The sequence below is a fragment of the Canis aureus genome, chromosome 13 (assembly GCF_053574225.1).
Source record: "Canis aureus isolate CA01 chromosome 13, VMU_Caureus_v.1.0, whole genome shotgun sequence".
NCBI classification, from domain to species: Eukaryota; Metazoa; Chordata; class Mammalia; order Carnivora; family Canidae; genus Canis; species Canis aureus.
In genome coordinates, this window is record NC_135623.1 from 39,877,784 (window position 1) to 39,896,896 (window position 19,113).

The following is a 19,113-nucleotide window of genomic DNA, read 5'->3' on the forward strand; positions in this document are numbered from 1 at the left end:
AGCCTCATAGAACTCTTGTAAGGATTAAATGAAATGAAACATTTAAAATGTTTAAACCAGTGCCTAACATTTGATATACTACAAATAGTAGTCGCTCTCATCATTATTAAGACTAGAATCAAACTTGAAAAGTTGGAGAGCATCTCAGAAATTATGTTCCAGGGCACCCCTGGTGGCTCAACAGTTTAGCGCCGCCTGCAGCCCAGGGCGTGATCCTGGAGACCAGGGATCTAGTCCCTGGATCAGGCTCCCTACATGGAACCTGCTTCTCCCTCTGCCTGTGTCTCTGCCTCCTCTCCTCTCCTCTCCTCTCTCTCTCTCTCTCTCTCTCTCGTATTCTCATGAATAAATAAATAAAATATTTTAAAAAATAAATAATTAAAAAAAAAGAAATTATATTCCAATTGTATGACTTCATAGATGATGAAACTAAGCCCTAGAAAGCACATCTGGCTTAGTGGACAGACATCACTCTGCTCTCTAATGGTAAAGTTGCAATTAAAACTTAGGTTTCCCACATCCCAATTCAATATTCTTTCTAACCAAAATATTTCTTAGTCATCTGATATCCATCAAGACACTTAATTTCTCTAATCTCAACTTCTTTAATGATATACTACAGGGATAGATCATGGATCATGATCATGGATCCTTCTAGCTCTAAAATTCCCATTCCCTGATTCATTTGGGTCCTAAACTGGCTAATTTAAAAGCAAATCCATAGAAACAGTCAACTATATTTCTTTTTTTTTTTTTTTAATTTATTTTTTTATTGGTGTTCAATTTACTAAGACCCAGCAATTGCACTGTTGGGGATTTACCCCAAAGATACAAATGCAACGAAACGCCGGGACACCTGCACCCCGATGTTTCTAGCAGCAATGGCCACGATAGTCAACTATATTTCTAATCTCTATATATACTTATGGACATTTCAAAACTCTAAAACGTCTACCAGTTATTATTAATGGTTGCATGAAAATAATTTACCTCTCAAAAGCAGCCAGGTCAAAAAGAGAAAGAAAAGAAGAAAGGAAGAAGAGAAAGGAAGGAAGGAAGAAAGAAACAAAGAGCAGCCGAGTCAGTAAGTGATTGAGATTATTAAAACTATAGATAAGTTATTAGTAACTTAATTGGGTTTGCAGACATCATATAGTTAAGTCAATACTAAGTAAAAGAGTAAGTTTTTTAACATTTACTATATTTTGAATATCTAATGCATAATTAAATATCTAACACATAGTTAAAATTGAGCTACATATGTGAAGCAAATTTAGAGTATTATGTGTTTTGATTCAACAAATATGGATAGGCAGACACAAAAATATACCAAAATAAGGGTTCATACTCTAGTTTGGAGAAGAAGCCACTTTTCATTTTTGAAGTTTTAAAATCTCTCAAAGGAACTGGGAATGGTGCTGATAATAAAACTTCCTAAACACAGCATCAATGGGCCATGCTCAAAATCCCAGCAAATGGTCTTACACAGCACTTTAGAATCTAACAGAAATTCTAATCTACTGGCTATGGATTCCTATTATAAAAGATATGTAGAGTATCAGTTTCAAAGAAGTAGAACACAAAGCTCATAAAAATTAAGATCTATCCTGAAAATAGTCATCATTTATAATATAAAAATCTCTAACAAAGACTATTCAAATAGATGACTTATAATTCGAGTTCCCAAGGAAACAGACTCTGAAACTCTGAAATCTGCAAGCAGGTTTATTGGGCAGTGCTCTCAAGAACACCTGTGTGAGCGCAGGAGCAGCATGACTGAGCAGAAGGAGAAGATAAACAGCACTGATCAGCAACACAGTTGCCACAGCAGCCTCAGCTAATCCTAGCAAGAGTCCTGAAGCTAGATGGCCCTTCACAGAAGTCCCAAATCAAGGCAAGAAGATGATTCTTTGTATTCTCCACATTGAACAGTAATGAGGCTGCTTCCAAGAAAGGAGCAAAATCTTGCATGGGGCAGCTTTATTTTGTTAGGGCAACTCCCAGAAAAGGATGCAGCTTTATGCCATCAGCAGCCTTAACTCTAATCAGCTAGGGCAATGTGTTTCCATCCTGAAGGAAGATCTAAGTGCTGCATCAAAGCATCTACCACCATGAATGTACCTTACGTGCATCTGAGATACTCATAAAGGGCCATACACCAGAAGGGCAGGGGGTAGATCTCAGCAGAGAAGGAGACCTACTATCTTCTGGAACCTACTACACGCAAATGCCATGACAGTCACCTTACACAAGTTATCAAATTTTATCACTGAATCCTTGCTTCCTGAAGACAGTTTTTCTCAGCAAAGGTGCTAGAAAATAGGGTAAACATTATTTGGATTTGTTACATAACTCACTTAAAATGCTACTTTAGGGTTGCAAATGATCTTCATTAGTAAAATCTTGGTACTTTCTTGATTTTCAAATAACAGCTTTAACCTAAAAAGCACTTGAGAAATCACCTAAGGTAGTGCACTCACAGTGGACAGATAAGGAAAGTGAAGCCCAGAAAAACTCAATGATTTGCCAAAGAACGTGAACTCTAATCTCCTGATTCCAAATTACTGATTTCCCTATTTTGCCCTGGTGACTTTATACCTAAAAACTTAATAAAATCAAAATAACCCTGAGGCATGAATCTTATTGTAAAACTCAATACCAGCTTCTTTTTTTTTTTTTTTTTTTTTTTTTAAAGATTTTATTTATTTATTCATGATAGTCACACAGAGAGAGACAGAGAGGCAGAGACACAGGCAGAGGGAGAAGCAGGCTCCATGCACCGGGAGCTCGACGTGGGATTCGATCCCGGGTCTCCAGGATCGCGCCCTGGGCCAAAGGCAGGCGCCAAACCTCTGCGCCACCCAGAGATCCCCTCAATACCAGCTTCTTCTGAATCATTTGCATTTTCAAAATCATGCGCATAAGAAACTTGAGTTTTATACTAGTTAAAGAAATGTCAGTTTGGTAGTCTGGCTAAATGAAATATTCTCTGTCTATTAATAGTAATAGCTAACATATAACCTCTCTGACAGGCAAGAATACCAAGCTCTCTGTCTACGTTATGTCATTTAATGCTTAAAACAATCTTTTGAATAAAGTCAAAGGGATTGCTTCCATGTAGCCAAGGGAGGGAAAATACAGTTAAAGAAGCTAAATAAGTTGTTAGCTAAGATTACAAATGTAATGCACAAAGCTGGAATTCCATCTGACTTCAAAGCTTGTGCTCTTAATGTTAAACTATCCACTATACTACACTTTTGCTTCTTTTTGATTTTCCTTCTCAGACCTACTCAAATTTCTGTGATGTACATGGTTTATTTTCATAACCAGAAACAAAATTTTATTTTCAAATATTTTTATTTTTAAAACTAGATTGCTTAAAATACTTAAAAGTTGCAAACAGATATGAGAGTATATCAAAAAATAAAGTCCAATGATACTTGATAAAGTATCAACGAGACTCTAAAAACTTCTATATTAGCAGAGTTATGTAAAACTTAGCCATAAACCGAAATGAGGGGATAAAGGATGATTTTAAATTTCAATTACTGGTATAGTCTATGCAATACTTAAACAGATGCCAATGCAACTAAATTATTCATGTTATTGTACTAAATATGTCAATCAATCATAGCGTGGGCAAAAGCCATGTTTCCATCCTAAAGAAAGCTATCTTACCATACGCCATGTTGAAAACATAGTCCAAGATAGCCAGTTATATGACTCTGTGTCTATTGCCAACTGACCAAAGATGTGATCAGCTGGACCAAATAGCAGATATTTATAAGTTAGCTAGCAGCCAATAAAATGGCCCAGTAGCAAAAAAAGAAAAAGTGCCCAATGCCAAGAGTGAACTACTGCTGAGTTCCATGATTAGGCCTGTGAATTGCGATATATGAAAAGAAATGATTAATTAACACACAAACTGGCACTAAACAGATAAACAGTGTAATCATAAGGTAAAGTAAGAGTACATAAAAGTGTTCAGCAAATCAAAGCTATAACCTCACCAAAGTTTCAAAAGACCAAAGACTCTGAGTATGCAGAAGCTGTGAAGAAAAAAAAACTAGAATAGAGGGTAAGAAAATTAGCTGAAAGGTGAAACAAAAGTATTTAGATACAGGGAACACAAATATATTAAGAGTCACTGAGTCCTTTAACAGTTCAACTCTACAGTGAAAATCTATAAAGCCCAGTAGAGAAAGTCCCTGATAGCACTGCCATGGAGCCTTCAAAGCCTTCCAGTAAAAATGTCTGAGAGGATCAACCCCATATTAAATGTTTGGTTCTGAATTTCCATGAAATTCCATCTTTCTTACTGCTGAGCGCATCCTTATACTCACTACTATGCTACTTTTGAGCTAACCTGATGAATTCTTTATTCCTAGAATCAAATGAACTTAATTAATCATAACTATTATCACTATTTCAGAGCCATGGTAAAGTTTATTTCTAGAAGAACAATGTGTAAATTGTATGTTTACACAACATTGTATGTTGTACCACAACTCCTAGAAGGAATAGTCCTAAGTATTATATGACCACACTCCACTTCCAACCTCAGTTGACTAAACCATCAATGAACGTCTTCGGCCATCCAGAGACCTAAGCATGATCCAACGAGAAAAGATGCAGAGGACATTTTAAAGTCTTCTCTTGGATTTTGGGAATTGAGACATTGGACCAATTGGTTATACAAAGCTAAGGTGAAAAGTATACAGAATTGAGCGGTCAGATGACCATCTGGGTCTTGAACACACTGAGTAAGCAGCAACAAGGAGGATGGTCGCAGAATCAGAGACAAGATGCCAGCAGTCTATGAAAGAGTAAAACAAAGAGAAGAAATGCCTCTGTCTCTAACAACATTCTCTTAAGTCCCAAGTGTACAGCAATTCTTGCTCAATGATCATTTTGAAACTTTATAATAAACCCCCCTTTCAACTTAAACTGATTGAGGAAGTTTATAATCCTTGAAAATAAAAATCATTTATCAGAATCTTGTCCAAGGATGACAAATTTCATTCATGTATTTAATATTTAATTAGTTTCTGCTTCCTCTATTCCATATTCCTCAGAAAGTAGTCTGTGCTCCCTGATTCTACTTCCTTACTTCCCAATTTGTCCCTGTGACTCTCCTAAAACTGAACTAGGTATGACTCAACTGTTCCATTCAATGGACACTTCTCAGTACTTACCTCTCTTCAAGATATGTATTTGTACATATCTTATACTTGCCTCCACTTGTCTCCTAAGTGCTGGACCTATATTTCCACCTACTTTATGAACATCTCCACTGGGATGGGCACTCGTCTAGCTCACATTCATCTTCCTTCCCAAACCTGTTCTTCTTCCCTCTCTATTCTTTACCTTAGTCCAATTCCACCACCCCCTCAGCTGCCCAAACTACTCAAAGGTCAATAAGCCCTATCAATTTTACATCTTAATTTTCTTGAAAATCATTCTTTCTCTATCCCTAAAGCCATTGTCTAACTTCAAGTTTTCTTCATCTCCTGAACTGAAAACTGAAGATCCAGAAATTGATACAATAGAGGGACTTCAAAATCCTTTTTTTTTTTTTAAGAATTCCAAATGATTCTAATGTGCAACAATTTTAGGGGCGCCTGAATGGCTCAATTAGTTAAGCGTCTGACTTCGGCTCAGGTCATGATCCCAGGGTCTTGGGATTAAGCCCCACACCAGGCTCCCAGCTGGGTGGGGAGTCTGCTTCTCCCCCTACCCCATCACACCTGGCTCATGCACACATGTGCTCTCTCTCCTCACTCTCTCTCAAATTAATAAATAAAATCCTTAATTAATTAATAATAATAATAATAATGTGCAGCAATTTTAGAACTAAAAAGTTATTATTTTCTAGCCAGTCTCTTCCCTAATGAAGCCACCCTCTCTATAGAGTCACCAAGTAGTCAACATATATTACTGAAAAACATCAAGCATCAAATACTAAGTTAGATTCTACACACTAAAAAAGAAAACAAAATACCTCCCCTAAGGGAGCTCAAGTCTATAGGGAAATGGTCAAATAAATAAATTACAAAAACAACATAAATTTTCTAGAGATCTGAACTCAACTACCATATACTAAATGTCTATTGAATGCTGGATACTGCAGTGAATGCTTCATGAACATTATTTAATCCTTCCACAACACTGTGAGATACATAATATCCTCAACTTACAGATAAAGCAAATTTCAAGCTTTTCAGAAAGCTTGAAATTTTGTACAAGATCTCACCCTCATAAATGGAGGAACACAGGCCTTAAATGATGGTCTAGTACCAAAAGCCTGTTCTAGTTAGTATGGGGATGTTTGGGGAGAAGAAAAAAAAAGTAATCAAAAAACTCCCAGAGTCACTTGAATTGAGCAATGTCTACAAATGAGGTAGGACAGTCTGAACAGAATAAAGCTCTTCTACAGAGGTATGAAAGAATGACAGAATAGAGTAAGTTGTGAGAAACACAATTAGTGAGAATGGAAAGGTCAAGGGCATGTTCAGAGAGGTAGGTGAAGATGAGCCTAAAATCCTATAAAAGGACAGAGCTTTATGGGCCAAGTGTACCAAGGCAAAGAGTTTGGACATCTCCAAAGGGCAATGATTATTCATCAACATATTTTAGACAGAAGAGCGATACATTCAATTTACTTTTTATAAAGATTACCTACGAAAAATATTTTTGGAGGGTTTTCCTTATTACAAATTTGATAATTTAAAAACTTTCTGGGCAGCCTGGGTGGCTCAGCAGTTTGGTGCCTGCCTTTGGCCCAGGGCGTGATCCTGGAAACCAGGGATCAAGTCCCATGTCAGGCTCCCTGCATGGAGCCTGCTTCTCCCTCTGCCTGTGTCTCTGCCTGCCTCTCTCTCTCTGTGTGTCTCTCTTGAATAAATAAAATCTTTAAAAAAAAAAAAACTTTCCACGGCTCCTTACTGTATATAGTATAAAGTCCAAACCTCTTTCTGATCTCATCTCTTATAACTACTCCCATCCACATGCAGAAATATTCACAACTCTTCTAATGCTGTGCTAGACTGTTTCATGCTCTTACATTTCCTTGGTCCCTGTCTCTAAAGATGGCTTCTCTTCCTTGCTCCTCTTTGCTTATCACTTCCAGCCTCTGTAAGGTCCTCCACAATCTCCAGTCCAACAATCTCCCCCTAAACATTCCCTCACAGGATTAGTTACTTTTTCTTTTGTACTCACGAACTCTTCCTCTGGGTATCTATTAACACTTATCACATTATCTTGTAATTATTTAAGTATCTGTCTCCCCCATTAAAACTCCTTTAGAGTTTTTTCATCCCCAAACCCAGCAAAGTAAGTAGCACAGAATGCCCAATGGTGTGATGAATGTCTACACAAACATACACGCATGATTAAAAAAAAAAAAAAAGTGATAAGAAAAGTATTCCTTAAAGAAATTTGGAGTATATAGTAATAATAATAAAATACCAACATTAGCAGCAGGTAACATTTACAGAGAGCTTACCATGTGCCAGATACTGTCAAAGACCTTGACAGGTACTCATTCAGTCAGTCCTTACAACAACAATCCTATGAGACAGGTACTATTATTATGATCATTTTAATGAGACACAGACAAATCAAGTAACGTGCCCAAAGTTACTCAGCTAGTAAATGGGATACAAATACCACCCCAGGACTATGGCCCCAGAGTTCAGGCTATTAACCACGAATCATACTGTCTCTTTGGCACAAGCAAAAGACCACCAGGATAAGAACAGAAAAAACTTAGTTCTAGCCCTGGTTCTTTTATACCTCAATCTCTATTCTTAAACACACTATAAATAAATCTACACAAAGAGAAAATAATTCCACATTTTAAAATTTAATAAATTAGTAGTAATTCCATCAAACTTAAATGTGTAACCAGACAGGGAAGCCTTCCCTAATATCTCAGTTTAGATCAGGGCCCTCTTGCTTTATGCTCGTGGATCTCCCCATGCCTTTGTGCTTCTTAAGACTCATTCATGTGACCAAAAAGCTATGGGATTCTCTGAACAGTTCCTCTTTCACGAAGCTTCACCACAGGGGTTTATGTCTCTTCACTCATCAGTGTATCCACAGCACACGGTGGGCCCATACTAGACATCTGAGGAATAGATATGCTTGAAAGGTCTTCTGGGGGTGTCTGGATGGCTCAGTCAGTTGAGCGTCCAACTCTTAATTTGGGCTCAAGGTTATGATCTCAGGGTTATGAGATGGAGTCCTACATAGGCTCCACATTCAGCATGGAGTCAGCTTAAGGATTTCTCTTCCTCTCCCTCTGTCCTTCCCCTTGCTTGCATACAGGTGTGTGTGTGCACACACCTCTCTTTCTCTCAAATAAATAAATCTTTAAAAAAAAAAAAAAGGTCTTCTTCCCTATTCATCATCCTTTTTTCTGTCACATTGTCATCATTCTAATGCAAATCATAATTTCTCAGAGCCTAAAATATTAAAATTTCTATCTGATCTCTGCCTATACTCCTTTACGGGTTGTTTAAGGTTTTTTTTTTTTTTAAAGAATTTATTTATTGGAGACAGAGAAAGAGCACGAATGGGGGAGGAACGGAGGGTGAAGGAGAGAGAAGCAGACCACTCACTGAGCAAGGAGCCCAATATGGGACACGATCCCAGGACTCTGGGATCATGATCATGACCTGAGCCAAAGGTAGACGCTTAACCAACTGAGCCACCCAGGCACTCCTCCCCTATGGTGTTAATGTATCACATGCAACTGACCAATTAATCTTCCTAAAAACAAACATTTTTAACTTCTACTTTGTGCCTAAAGAATACCAAGATGTCACCCCCAAAATATGCCACTTTGGCATATTGATTATTTTTAATTAAAGGCACTAAAGCAGCAGGTACGCAAGAACACTCTGACCCTCTTTCTTCTTCCTGAAAGGAGATAAAATTCTCATGTGGAAAGCTCCCTCACTGTACAGGGAGAGAAAAAGTTATTCTCATCACCAAAGACAGAAAATTTGGGGCTGAGAAATCTGTATAAACAACCCTGTTAAACTAACCCTTATTATCTTGGCTACTTCTAACATTCGGTATGCAGGAGAGGCACAATTTCATCCACTTTCTTTGGCTGTCTGGCACCCGAATTCTGTAGAAAGACTTTAAATTCTCTTGTGAAGCTGCCTGTGTATATGTAAAAATTTAATAAAACGTGTATCCTTTCTCCTGTTAATCTGCTTTATATGTTTAATTCTTAGGTCCAGCCAGACACCCAAAGAAGGTAGTGGAAAATTTTGCCTCTCCTGCATACCAAATATATTTCACTGCTTAATAAAATCTTATTGATTTCCTAATGCCTACAGAATAAAGTTCAAAATGTCAGATTTGTCTATTGAAATGAGAAGGAAAGCCACCCCAGACTTGGGTTTCTAATACCATTCCCTACTGTAAGAAAAAGGCTCCTCAGAGAAATGGCTAATTTCAGGGCTGGGAAAGAGTAAGGGATGAATACACTGTTATGCCAGAAAGTAAAGAAGGACTAAAAAAAAAAAAAAAAAAGAAAAGAAAGAAAGAAAGAAAGAAAAAAAAAAAAATCATAGGACCATGTCAAAACATAGGAGCCACACTGAAAAGGCTCCCACTGTTCAAATATGAGCACCAAAATAATTAAATATTGTAATGAGTTATAAACCACTTTTAAAAATTGAAATTATGAGTCCACTCAAATAGAAAAGAAGAAAGGAAGCTGAGAGGGAGGAAAGAAGAACAGGAAAGCCAAGAATCACCTGGTAAAGGTGAAGGGAATGCCGGAGTGGAAAAATCATCATTTTGCAGTCATTACGGAGAAGACTAGATCGGGCAAGAATGAACAATGAATGCTAAATTAATGGCAAATTTTGGTAAGGGGCAAGATATGTACATGATCTTCTAGGTAGATGCTATTAACTGTAAAAGAAGAAAAAAATAATATTATATAATCAAAAAATTCGGCTACCCCCGACCTCTGACAAGGTAATCAAAATTAACGGCACCTACGGAGGACAGAAAGACATCATGGGCCTCCAGATGTGATAAGGGTTAAGCTACTTGAGGCTTAGGACTGTATCTTATTCACTGCTGTGTCCCCAGTTTCTAGCACATAGCAAGTGTTATTAATATCTGTTTATTAAAAGGCAATATGATTCTCCTTCTGCCTATGTCTTTGCCTCTCTCTGCCTCTCTCATAAATAAATAAAAATAAAATCTTAAAAAAAAAAAAGGCAATGTGCAAAGGAAGGAGGAAGGGCAGGGAAAAATGAACTTATTCCCAACTCTGCATCTTTGCTTATACTGTAACTCCTTCCTAAAAAGAAACTTTCTTCTCTAAGACCTCTCCTAAACACACACACATTCCTCAAAACCCCGTCTCATGCTCATTTTCTCCAAGAAGACTCCCCATTCACCCAGGTTCATTCTGATCTTTCCTTCTCTGTACCACTACAGCCTTCATTGTGTGTATCATTTTCGTTGGCACTTAATCGCATCCTTAAGGAAGGATATGATATTTTCCCCATATCTTCCACAGTGATTAGCATAGTGCCAATCATATTAATTTGAGTAGTGGGGAAAGGGCAACAAGGTGCCAGAAAAAGGGAAATGGACTGAGTTGGGAAAATCTGGCTCTTGTCTCAGTTTTGACATCTACTGTGTTGCCTTAGATAAATCAGTTAATCCATTTTTACTTCCTCATTTTTAAAATCAGAGAGGGACCTGTTGACTATAAAAGAAGCTGTTTGTTTCTACAATTCTAGAATAATTAAATCCATTTTTTCTTTAGCAATGGTATTTATATATGCCAGTGAAAAGAAATCTAATACACTAAATTACAGTAATTTCTTAAGAAATGGCAACAAAACTTACAAATTGCCTCAAGTAATAAATACTGATCATCTCTTCCTCTGACCATCAAGCACTTTATTTTTCCTTTTAGAGATCTTATTTTTAAGTAATCTCCACACTCAACGTGGAGCTGGAACCTGTAACCCAAAGATCAACAACAGCCAGCCAGGTGCCCCCACAGTCATCAAGCACTTTAAATTCATATTTCTCTTCAGAGGACCATTAAGCAAAACAGTCAATACATACATACTGGAGCTACCTTAATTTCTTTTTTTCTAATTCAGATCCTTTCAAGCCTCAGAAAGCCAACTTTTAGTAAGTTAATGGAAAGAAGAAGAAAAAGCAGCAGCAGCAGCAAATTTTGTCAAGTACCCTGGGACCTCATTGCAAACGTTCAAATACTGAGTTACAACTGATTGTAAGCATATTGTCCGTATCTTCTTTCAAAAACGCTTTTTAAAGGACACTATTCAGAAGAAAATAACAAAGGTTAAAAAGAAAAGGCCATCTAAAACAGAATATTAAAATAATGCAATATAATCCCAAAGCATGGAGACTATTTCAAACAAATCTCTAAATTAGCAATTTTTGTCTTAATCTTGTATCTTATTACCTCTGTTGAGAAATAAGATTTATCAGGGTGGGGTAAAATAAAACGGTTGCCATGTTACATAAAGATTCTAGTTATACTTGTTAGTAAATACACCTGTGGACTTAATAATAACAGTTTAGGTTCTAAACTAATAATACAAGTCACCAGATTTCTTTAAGGTTTTTATCAAAACACCCCTATTATATGCTGAGCAATAACAGTGAGCCATCTGCAAGATAAAGCTGAACTCCTCTGAAGGTAGTCTAAGTCCTCTAGGGATCCAGCCTCTACTACCCCGGCATCTTCATATCCCACCTATCCCTGCACCTCATTTCACTTCCTAACCTTAATTGTTCACATTCCTCCTACCCTTTCAAGATGCCTTGGCATTTCGGTCTCCCTCTGCCTGACATGCCCCTCCCTCTTTGGAGCTGCGAATATGACCTCCTACTAGAAGCTTCTCCTGAGGATCCCAACACCCTCACACAGAGGCACCCAGGGCACACTTCTTCTATTACACAGCACTGTAATCACTGTTAAATGTCCACTTCCCCTACCTGGCTGTGAGTTTTAAAGGGAGGACCCATACCTTATAAACCATTTCCCAGTCCCTTGCATATGTCTGGTGACTACTGACACTCAATATAAATACACAAGGGGAAAAAGTAACTGTGAGAAACAATTCAAATTTCCCTATAAAAGAGTATACACACTTAACACAGTGGTTCTCAATCAAGAGATATTTTTGGGGCAGCCCTGGTGGTGCAGCGGTTTAGCGCTGCCTGCAGCCTGGCGTGTGATCCTGGAGACCCGGGATCGAGTCCCACATCGGGCTCCCTGCATGGAGCCTGCTTCTCCCTCTGCCTGTCTCTGCCCCTCTCTCTGTCTCTATGAATAAATAAAATCTTAAAATATATATATATTTTTGGTTGTCACAAAAGGGGAAAGGGGTGGGGGAGGGGTGGACTGCTAACCACATGAAGTGAGCAGAAGCCAGAGCATCATCTTAGAATGCAAAAGGACAGCCCCCCACAAAAAAAAAAGAACTATCCAGTCATAAAATATCAGTAGTGCCTTGGTTAAGAAAGTTAGTTGCCGGGCAGCCCCTGTGGCTCAGTGGTCTAGCGCCCCCTACAGCCCGGGGCGTGTCCTGGGGTCCCGGGATCCAGTCCCACTCAGACTCCTTGCATGGAGCCTGCTTCTCTCTCTGCCTGTGTCTCTGCCTCTCTCTCATGAATAAATCAATAAAATTAAAAAAAAAAAAAAGTCAACTGTCAACTGACTTATTCATATGTGATGATCGCATGTCACATCTCAGCAATGATCAGAATCCCAATTTTGCAGTTTCATTTGAAACTTCTATTAATAGTCGTGCATGCACCAACACATGGTCTTTATATAAGAACGGTCCTTAGACAACGGTAATGCTTAACAACATTAAACCACGAGGACGGGAAAGCATCCCGTATTTCCGAAAACTGTAACTACCAGAAGCTACTCTTTTTTTCAAAGTTTATTCATGTATGTTTTTTAATAACCTCTCCACCCAATGTGAGGCTCAAACTCGGGACTCCTAGGTCAAGAATGGCATTGCTTCTCCAATGAAGCCAGCCAGGCGCCCCTACCAGACGCCACTCCTGAGTCAGGAAACACTTCGTTTTATTTATCAACTTTAAAGCAAACCATAGGCAGACTAATTTCCAGATGTGCAACTATAGCGGAAACACAGTCTGAGGGATGAGGGGATAATCGGTTCCTCCAGGTTGGACTAGAAGGAAACCCTCTCCAAGTACCACAAGTAAATCATGCACACTCGTCTTTACTGCTGGACCCAGGAAGGGACGACAGGGGTAAAGGGCATGTCCTTGCTATTGCTAAAATCATCAGCTTATCAAGATTTCTGACAAAACCACTGCAAAAAAAAAAAAAAAAAAAATCATCAGATGTCAATACAGGGCGGCAGATACAAAAGTTAACTATTTCTCCCCTGATGCACGACCAAGTCTCACATGACTTGACCATTTCACAAAGCTGTGCAGGAGCCAAGGACACTCCCTTTCCATATAGTGGATGACTCAACTGTCTTTGGCACATTCCTTGGCTAAATACTACAAATTCACTAATTTCTTCCGTCCTGTGAACCAGTAATCCTACTCCCTCAGTAACCAACTAATCAGTTTGCCCCAACTTTTCAATCGTTTACAGTTTGTCGCAGCTTCTCAGATTCCAAAAAAAAAAAAAGAAAAGAAAAGAAAAGCTATCCAAAACAAAACCTTGAGTGACAGCAACGCTTGTAGGAAATGATACTCTTCTTATTCTAGGAGTCGATCTCTAAACAACACACGTACAGCTTTCCAATGCTCTTGGCTTTACAGCTTCAGGTTTTTCCAGCTTTCCAGTAGGGACAGCGCTGGCAGAAAGTGACGGAGCGAGCGTTGAACACTAGACGAAGCGGACTGCGAATTTACTCTCGGAGAGCTCAAAAAAAAAAGGTACCGGGGCTGAGAGGGGGAAACGCATTTTTAATTGGGGGACGGAAAAAAAAAAAAAAAGTTTCCAACAGTGAGTAATCTCCTCCTCCTCGGCGGGTTTCGCCAGGAAGTGTCGGGACCACGACTGGGCCCGAGCTAGGCCGGGCTTGGGCACGTTACCCCGCGAACCCGCGGCCCAGGGCGGCAGGTGCGCGCGAAGCCGGGCGGCGGAGGGGCCGGGCGCTCCCCGCCGGGCGAGGCACCGACTCGGGTCGGCAGCGGCGTCCCCGGGCCGGGGAGGAACGCGCCGCACCACACCCTCCCGCCCCGCCGCCCGCCGCGCGCCGCCCGCGGCGCTGACAGCCCCGCGGGGAGCGCGACGCCGGCCGGGCCTGGGCGCGCGGGGCCGCGGGGGCCTCGGAGGCCGCCCGGGCTCCGGCCCGCCCGCCCCGCCGCCCCGCCGCCGCCGCCGCCCGCCCTCCCCCGCGGCCCGCCCCCGGCGCCGACGGCCGAGGCCTAACCACCTCCCGGCTGCGGGGCCTACAGGAGGAAGGAGCCACCGCCTCGGCCCCTCAGCGCGGCGGCGGCGGCGGCGGGCTCCGCTCACGTGCCGCCCCGCGGACGGCTGCACTCGCTTACCCTCTGCAGAATCCTCCTGAACATGGTTTAAACGCCGCCCGGGCCGCCGCGGTGACTCTCCGGACCCTGCGCGGGCCCCCTCACGACCCGGGGCTGCGCGAGCGGGGGACACGGAGTCGGGAAGGCACCCGGGAGGAGGCCGGGGCTAGGCGGTGGCGGCGGCCGCTCGGGCGGCCCCGACTTCCCCACAGGCGGCGACAGGGAGCGCGCGCCCGCCGGCCGGGCCGCCCCCGTAACTGACAGCCGGGCGGGCCGCCCGCCGCCGCCGCCGCCGCCGCCGCCACGCCCTCCCGGCCTGTCCGTCCGCGGGGGGCGGGGCCTCAAGGGGCCCGGCCCGGCCTGCGGCCAATCGGAGGCGGCGGCGGCGTGGGCGGCCGCGTGACGGACAGGCGGCGGGACGCTGGCGCCGCCCCTCCTTCCGGCGGGCCGGGGGACGCCGCGGCGGCCGAGCGCACGCCCGCGCTCCGTCAGGGGCCGTGCCCGCGCGGCGGCCGCGAGCCCGCGGGGGGAGGCGGGCGGGGAGCCCCGGGCCCCGCGGGAGGAGGGCCCCGGGGAGGGTCCGCGCCGCCGGGTCAGGCTGGTCGGCTGGACCCTGCTCTTGACCGAGGCTGCACGGGACCCTCACTTCCGCGGCAAAGCAGGGAGTCGCGGACACGCTTCTCCCGTCCGCTGGGCTTCCCGCCTCGGCTTCGATCCCGGGTCTCCTTTCTGTCCTCCCTTCTCGCTGCTGATTTCGGCCAGAGAGAAAGTAAAGAAGCAGAAGGAAGGAGAGGGAGAAACGAATTTGAGTTGGCAAGAGAACTTTAGGGGCGTCCTTTTTGGATCGTCGCATCAGTCTGTAATCGGCGGAGGTCTCTAACCCCTTCTCCTTGGGAAGCCCCTGCGTGGCCCGACTCCCAAGGAATTTCAAGTCCTGTGCTGCTAACAGGCGTATCCACTGAAGCAACGTTAATGCGTCTGTTTCAGTAAAAAAAAAAAAAAGAGAGAGAGAGAGAGAAGAAGAAGGTCACAAATAAACAGGGCGTGTGGACTTCAAACTGACTTCCAGGCACCACGTCGTTACTTAGGTCCAAAAATCATAGCTGGGGTGGCTCGGTCCATGCAGCGTGGGACTGTGGATTTATTCTCAGGTCTGCGATCTCCGGGCGGTGGGACCGAGCCCCGCCTGGGCTCCAGGCTCCGCAGAGTCTGCTTGAGAGTCTCTCTCTCTCTCTCCCTCAGCCCCTCCCTCCTCACATGGGCACCTGCCCGGCTCTCCGTCTCTCTAAAATATTTAGATCTTAAAAAAAAAAAAAATCACAGCTCCGGAGACCCACCATTCTGCTAGCATTCACAAGCCAAGGTTCAGGAGCTTTACCCTGGGACGAAGAGGGAAGACTTTAATATTGTTTAAATAAGAAAGAGGGATCCCTGGGTGGCGCAGCGGTTTGGCGCCTGCCTTTGGCCCAGGGCGTGATCTAGTCCCACATCGGGCTCCCGGTGCATGGAGCCTGCTTCTCCCTCTGCCTGTGTCTCTGCCTCTCTCTCTCTCTCTGTGACTATCATAAATAAATAAATAAAATTTAAAAAAATAAATAAGAAAGAAAAAAGGAAGAAAAGAGAAGAAAGAAAGAAAGAAAGAAAGAAAGAAAGAAGAAAAAGAAAGGAAGGAGAAAGAAAGAAGAGAGAGAGGGAGGAAGGAGGGAGGGAGGAAGGAAGGAGGGAAGAAAAGAAAGAGGGAATAATGTAATTGGCCTTGCTGTGGGAGAGGGGGGAAACCTCAGGTCTACCCCAAGCAATGAATGGGATGCTTTTTTGCAAAGTACTTCCAGATTGTTTGAAAAGATGCAGCAAATATTTTCAAATGAGTTAATATAAAATGTTTTTGTAAAGTGTAAAGCCATTATTATATGGTGTGATATGTTTCTATTCCAGACATGTTCTGTTCTTTATTGTGTGTGTGTCCATAGTGCAGCAAAATAGTCATACCTACAACTAATACGTTATTAATCACCATTGATAATAGTGCACTTAAATATTTCCAGACAAACATAGCAAAGTGCAACTTTCCATCTTTCTAGACACAAGGTGCTTTATTTTCAGACAACATGGGAAATACTTTGACCAACATAGGGAGATAAAACTATGTGCCCTAATAAATATATAATTGGTCTCTGTTGCTGACACAGAGTTCCTAAGACCCTTGTAATTTCCTGATTGAACGGATGCTAGGAGCATCTTTTGTTCTAATATTTAATCTTTGACCCTGATTCCTGACACCAAAGCTTCTAAGACCCTTGGACTAGCCACAGTGATAAGAGTATATGCTAGTGAGATGACTGGTGGTTGGGGGTCCCTCAATAGTTTTAGGATGGAGGCTAATCTGCAGAAAGATCAAGGCATGATTAGAAGGTTGCAATTTTCAGGCCCACGATCCCCCCACCTCCAGGAGGAAAGAGGAGCTGGAAGAGTTAATCACTAATGGTCATTGATTTAATCAATCATGGCTGTTTATGCTATGGAACCTCCATAAAGATCCTAAACCATGAGGATTAGAGAGCTTCTAGGTTAGTGAACACATCAAGGTACTAGAAGGATGATGTGCTCAAAGAGAACAGGACAGTTCTGCACCCCTTCCCCCATATCTTGACCTATGCATCCCTTCTCTTTGGCTCTTCCTGAGTTGCATCTTTTATAACAAACCAGTGACAGTAAGAAAAGTGTTTCCCTAGGTTCTGTGAACTGTTATAGCAAATTTTCAAACCTGAGAAGGGTGTTGTGGGAACCCCCAATTTATAGCCAATTGGTTCAAAGCAAAGTTGCAACCTGGAACGTGTGACCAGTGTCTGAAGCGGGGGTTGTCCTGCAGAACTGAGCCCTGACCCTGGAGGGTCTGCACTAACTCCAGGTGCTTAGTATCACAACTGAATTTAATTAGAGGACACCCAGTCGGTGTCCACAGAATTAGCAAATTACCTGCTGCAGAATAAAACCCCACACATTTGGGGTTAGAAGTATTATAAGTAGGGGCACCCAGCTGGCTCAGCCAGTAAAGCATATGACTCTTCATCTTCAGGTGGTGGGTTTGAGCCCCATATTGGTTGTAGAGATCCTTATAAATAAAAAATAGGGGCACCCGGGTGGCTCAGTGGTTGAGCGTCTGCCTCTGGCTCAGGTCATGATCCTGGGATCCTGGGATCCTGGGATCCTGGGATCGTGTCCCACATCGGCCTCTGGCCGGGAGCTTGCTTCTCCCTCTATGTCTCTGCCTCTCTCTCTCACGAATAAATAAATAAATCATTTTAAAAATTAAACAATTAGAAACTTTTTTTAAAAGTGTGTTGTAAGTAGAGATGGGAAACAAGTTTTCATTTTTTCTCCTTTAAAGTCATATTTGTCTCCCTTTTTTGTTTATTTTTCAAAAATTAATCTAGTTTAAAGCTGCTTATTAATGTCACATGCTAAGGCCTTCTACACTGGAATTCTCCTGTGGAATTTTTTGCCTAATAATATAAGACACTCTCATCTGTTCAGCTGGATGGCTTATTCAAAAGTTTGGGTGCTCCCCTGCAGCTTATGATATGACTGGAATAACACACTAGAGAACTTAATTGCTCAAAAGTAAATAAGCAGTGAGTGAGACATAATAATGTAAGAATACCCTTCACTAATTTAGCAGCTCCCACACATAACCGTTGTGCTTACCCTGCCTTGCCACTAATCCCCATCTGTTCAGCTCTTTACATTAATATTCCATTAATTCTTTGACTCCATCAAGACCTCCAGTTGATTGACTCCTCTCACCTTCTTACTATCAGCTGCTTCTAGAACCTCATTTCCATCAAAACCTAACTTCAAGTCCATGATCCAACTTGATAAGCGCCCATTCTTATGAATATGCTTAACTTCTTCACCTCTCTCTTCTTGGTCCGTTGTTTTCATCTAGCAGAACCCAAACCCAGCTCTCCATCCACTGTGTCTGCACAAGGGCAGCTGAATACCGTCAGCGGTGCACAGGTAAAGCGGGGGCTACGACACTTCTTTTACATTAATAACCACAGAGCTCAGACAGGCTCTCGACACTGTCTGGCAGCAATCTTATTTCCCTTTCCTGGTCTTCTTTCTCTTCTCTGGTCTTTCTTTGTCCAAAATGGCTTTTACACCCATGGTGGTTTCACTGTCTTACATCGCACTTTCTTCTTAGGCCACTCCAATCAACCAATCAAGCCTCCTTCTCAAAAATAAAATAAATACAATAAAATAAAAGCCTCCTCACCTATTCGAATGAGACTGCTCATGTTGTCTAATCCCCGAACAACTTTATTGCTTTGGCTTTATTTGACCCTTGTTTACACCGAGAGCAGTTGACCATTCTTTCCTCAAATTATTTTAGTCTTTTGGCTTCCTTGACAATTCACTTTCTGGTTTTTCTCCTCAATGATCATTCCTTCTCAGACTCCTTTGACTTTTCTACTGCATAGCTTATTGTTCAAAACTCCCTGCTTTGTCTACAGTCCCTCTTTTTATCTGTCCCACAGAGCCTGGAAATGATTTCAACCAATCTCT

The 19,113-nt window shown here is 42.2% G+C and overlaps 1 protein-coding gene and 1 long non-coding RNA gene across 6 annotated transcripts in view; one reads left to right on the plus strand and one right to left on the minus strand.

The window, feature by feature from the left end:
* Nucleotides 1-14,787, minus strand: part of EEA1 (early endosome antigen 1) — a 108,316-nt gene extending 93,529 nt beyond the window's left edge. The window contains exon 1 of one of the 3 annotated variants that reach the window (XM_077845795.1): nt 14,569-14,787. In XM_077845795.1, the coding sequence (XP_077701921.1) occupies nt 14,569-14,592 (24 nt within the window). In that variant the 5' untranslated portion in view covers nt 14,593-14,787. The remainder of the gene's footprint in view (nt 1-14,568) is intronic. The other 2 variants (XM_077845796.1, XM_077845798.1) reach the window with 2 other exon arrangements.
* The window catches only part of LOC144282309 (uncharacterized), a 43,975-nt gene continuing 38,429 nt past the window's right edge, over nt 13,568-19,113 (plus strand). For all 3 annotated transcript variants that reach the window (XR_013350721.1, XR_013350720.1, XR_013350722.1), the window contains exon 1: nt 13,568-13,950. This is a non-coding gene — a long non-coding RNA (uncharacterized LOC144282309). The remainder of the gene's footprint in view (nt 13,951-19,113) is intronic.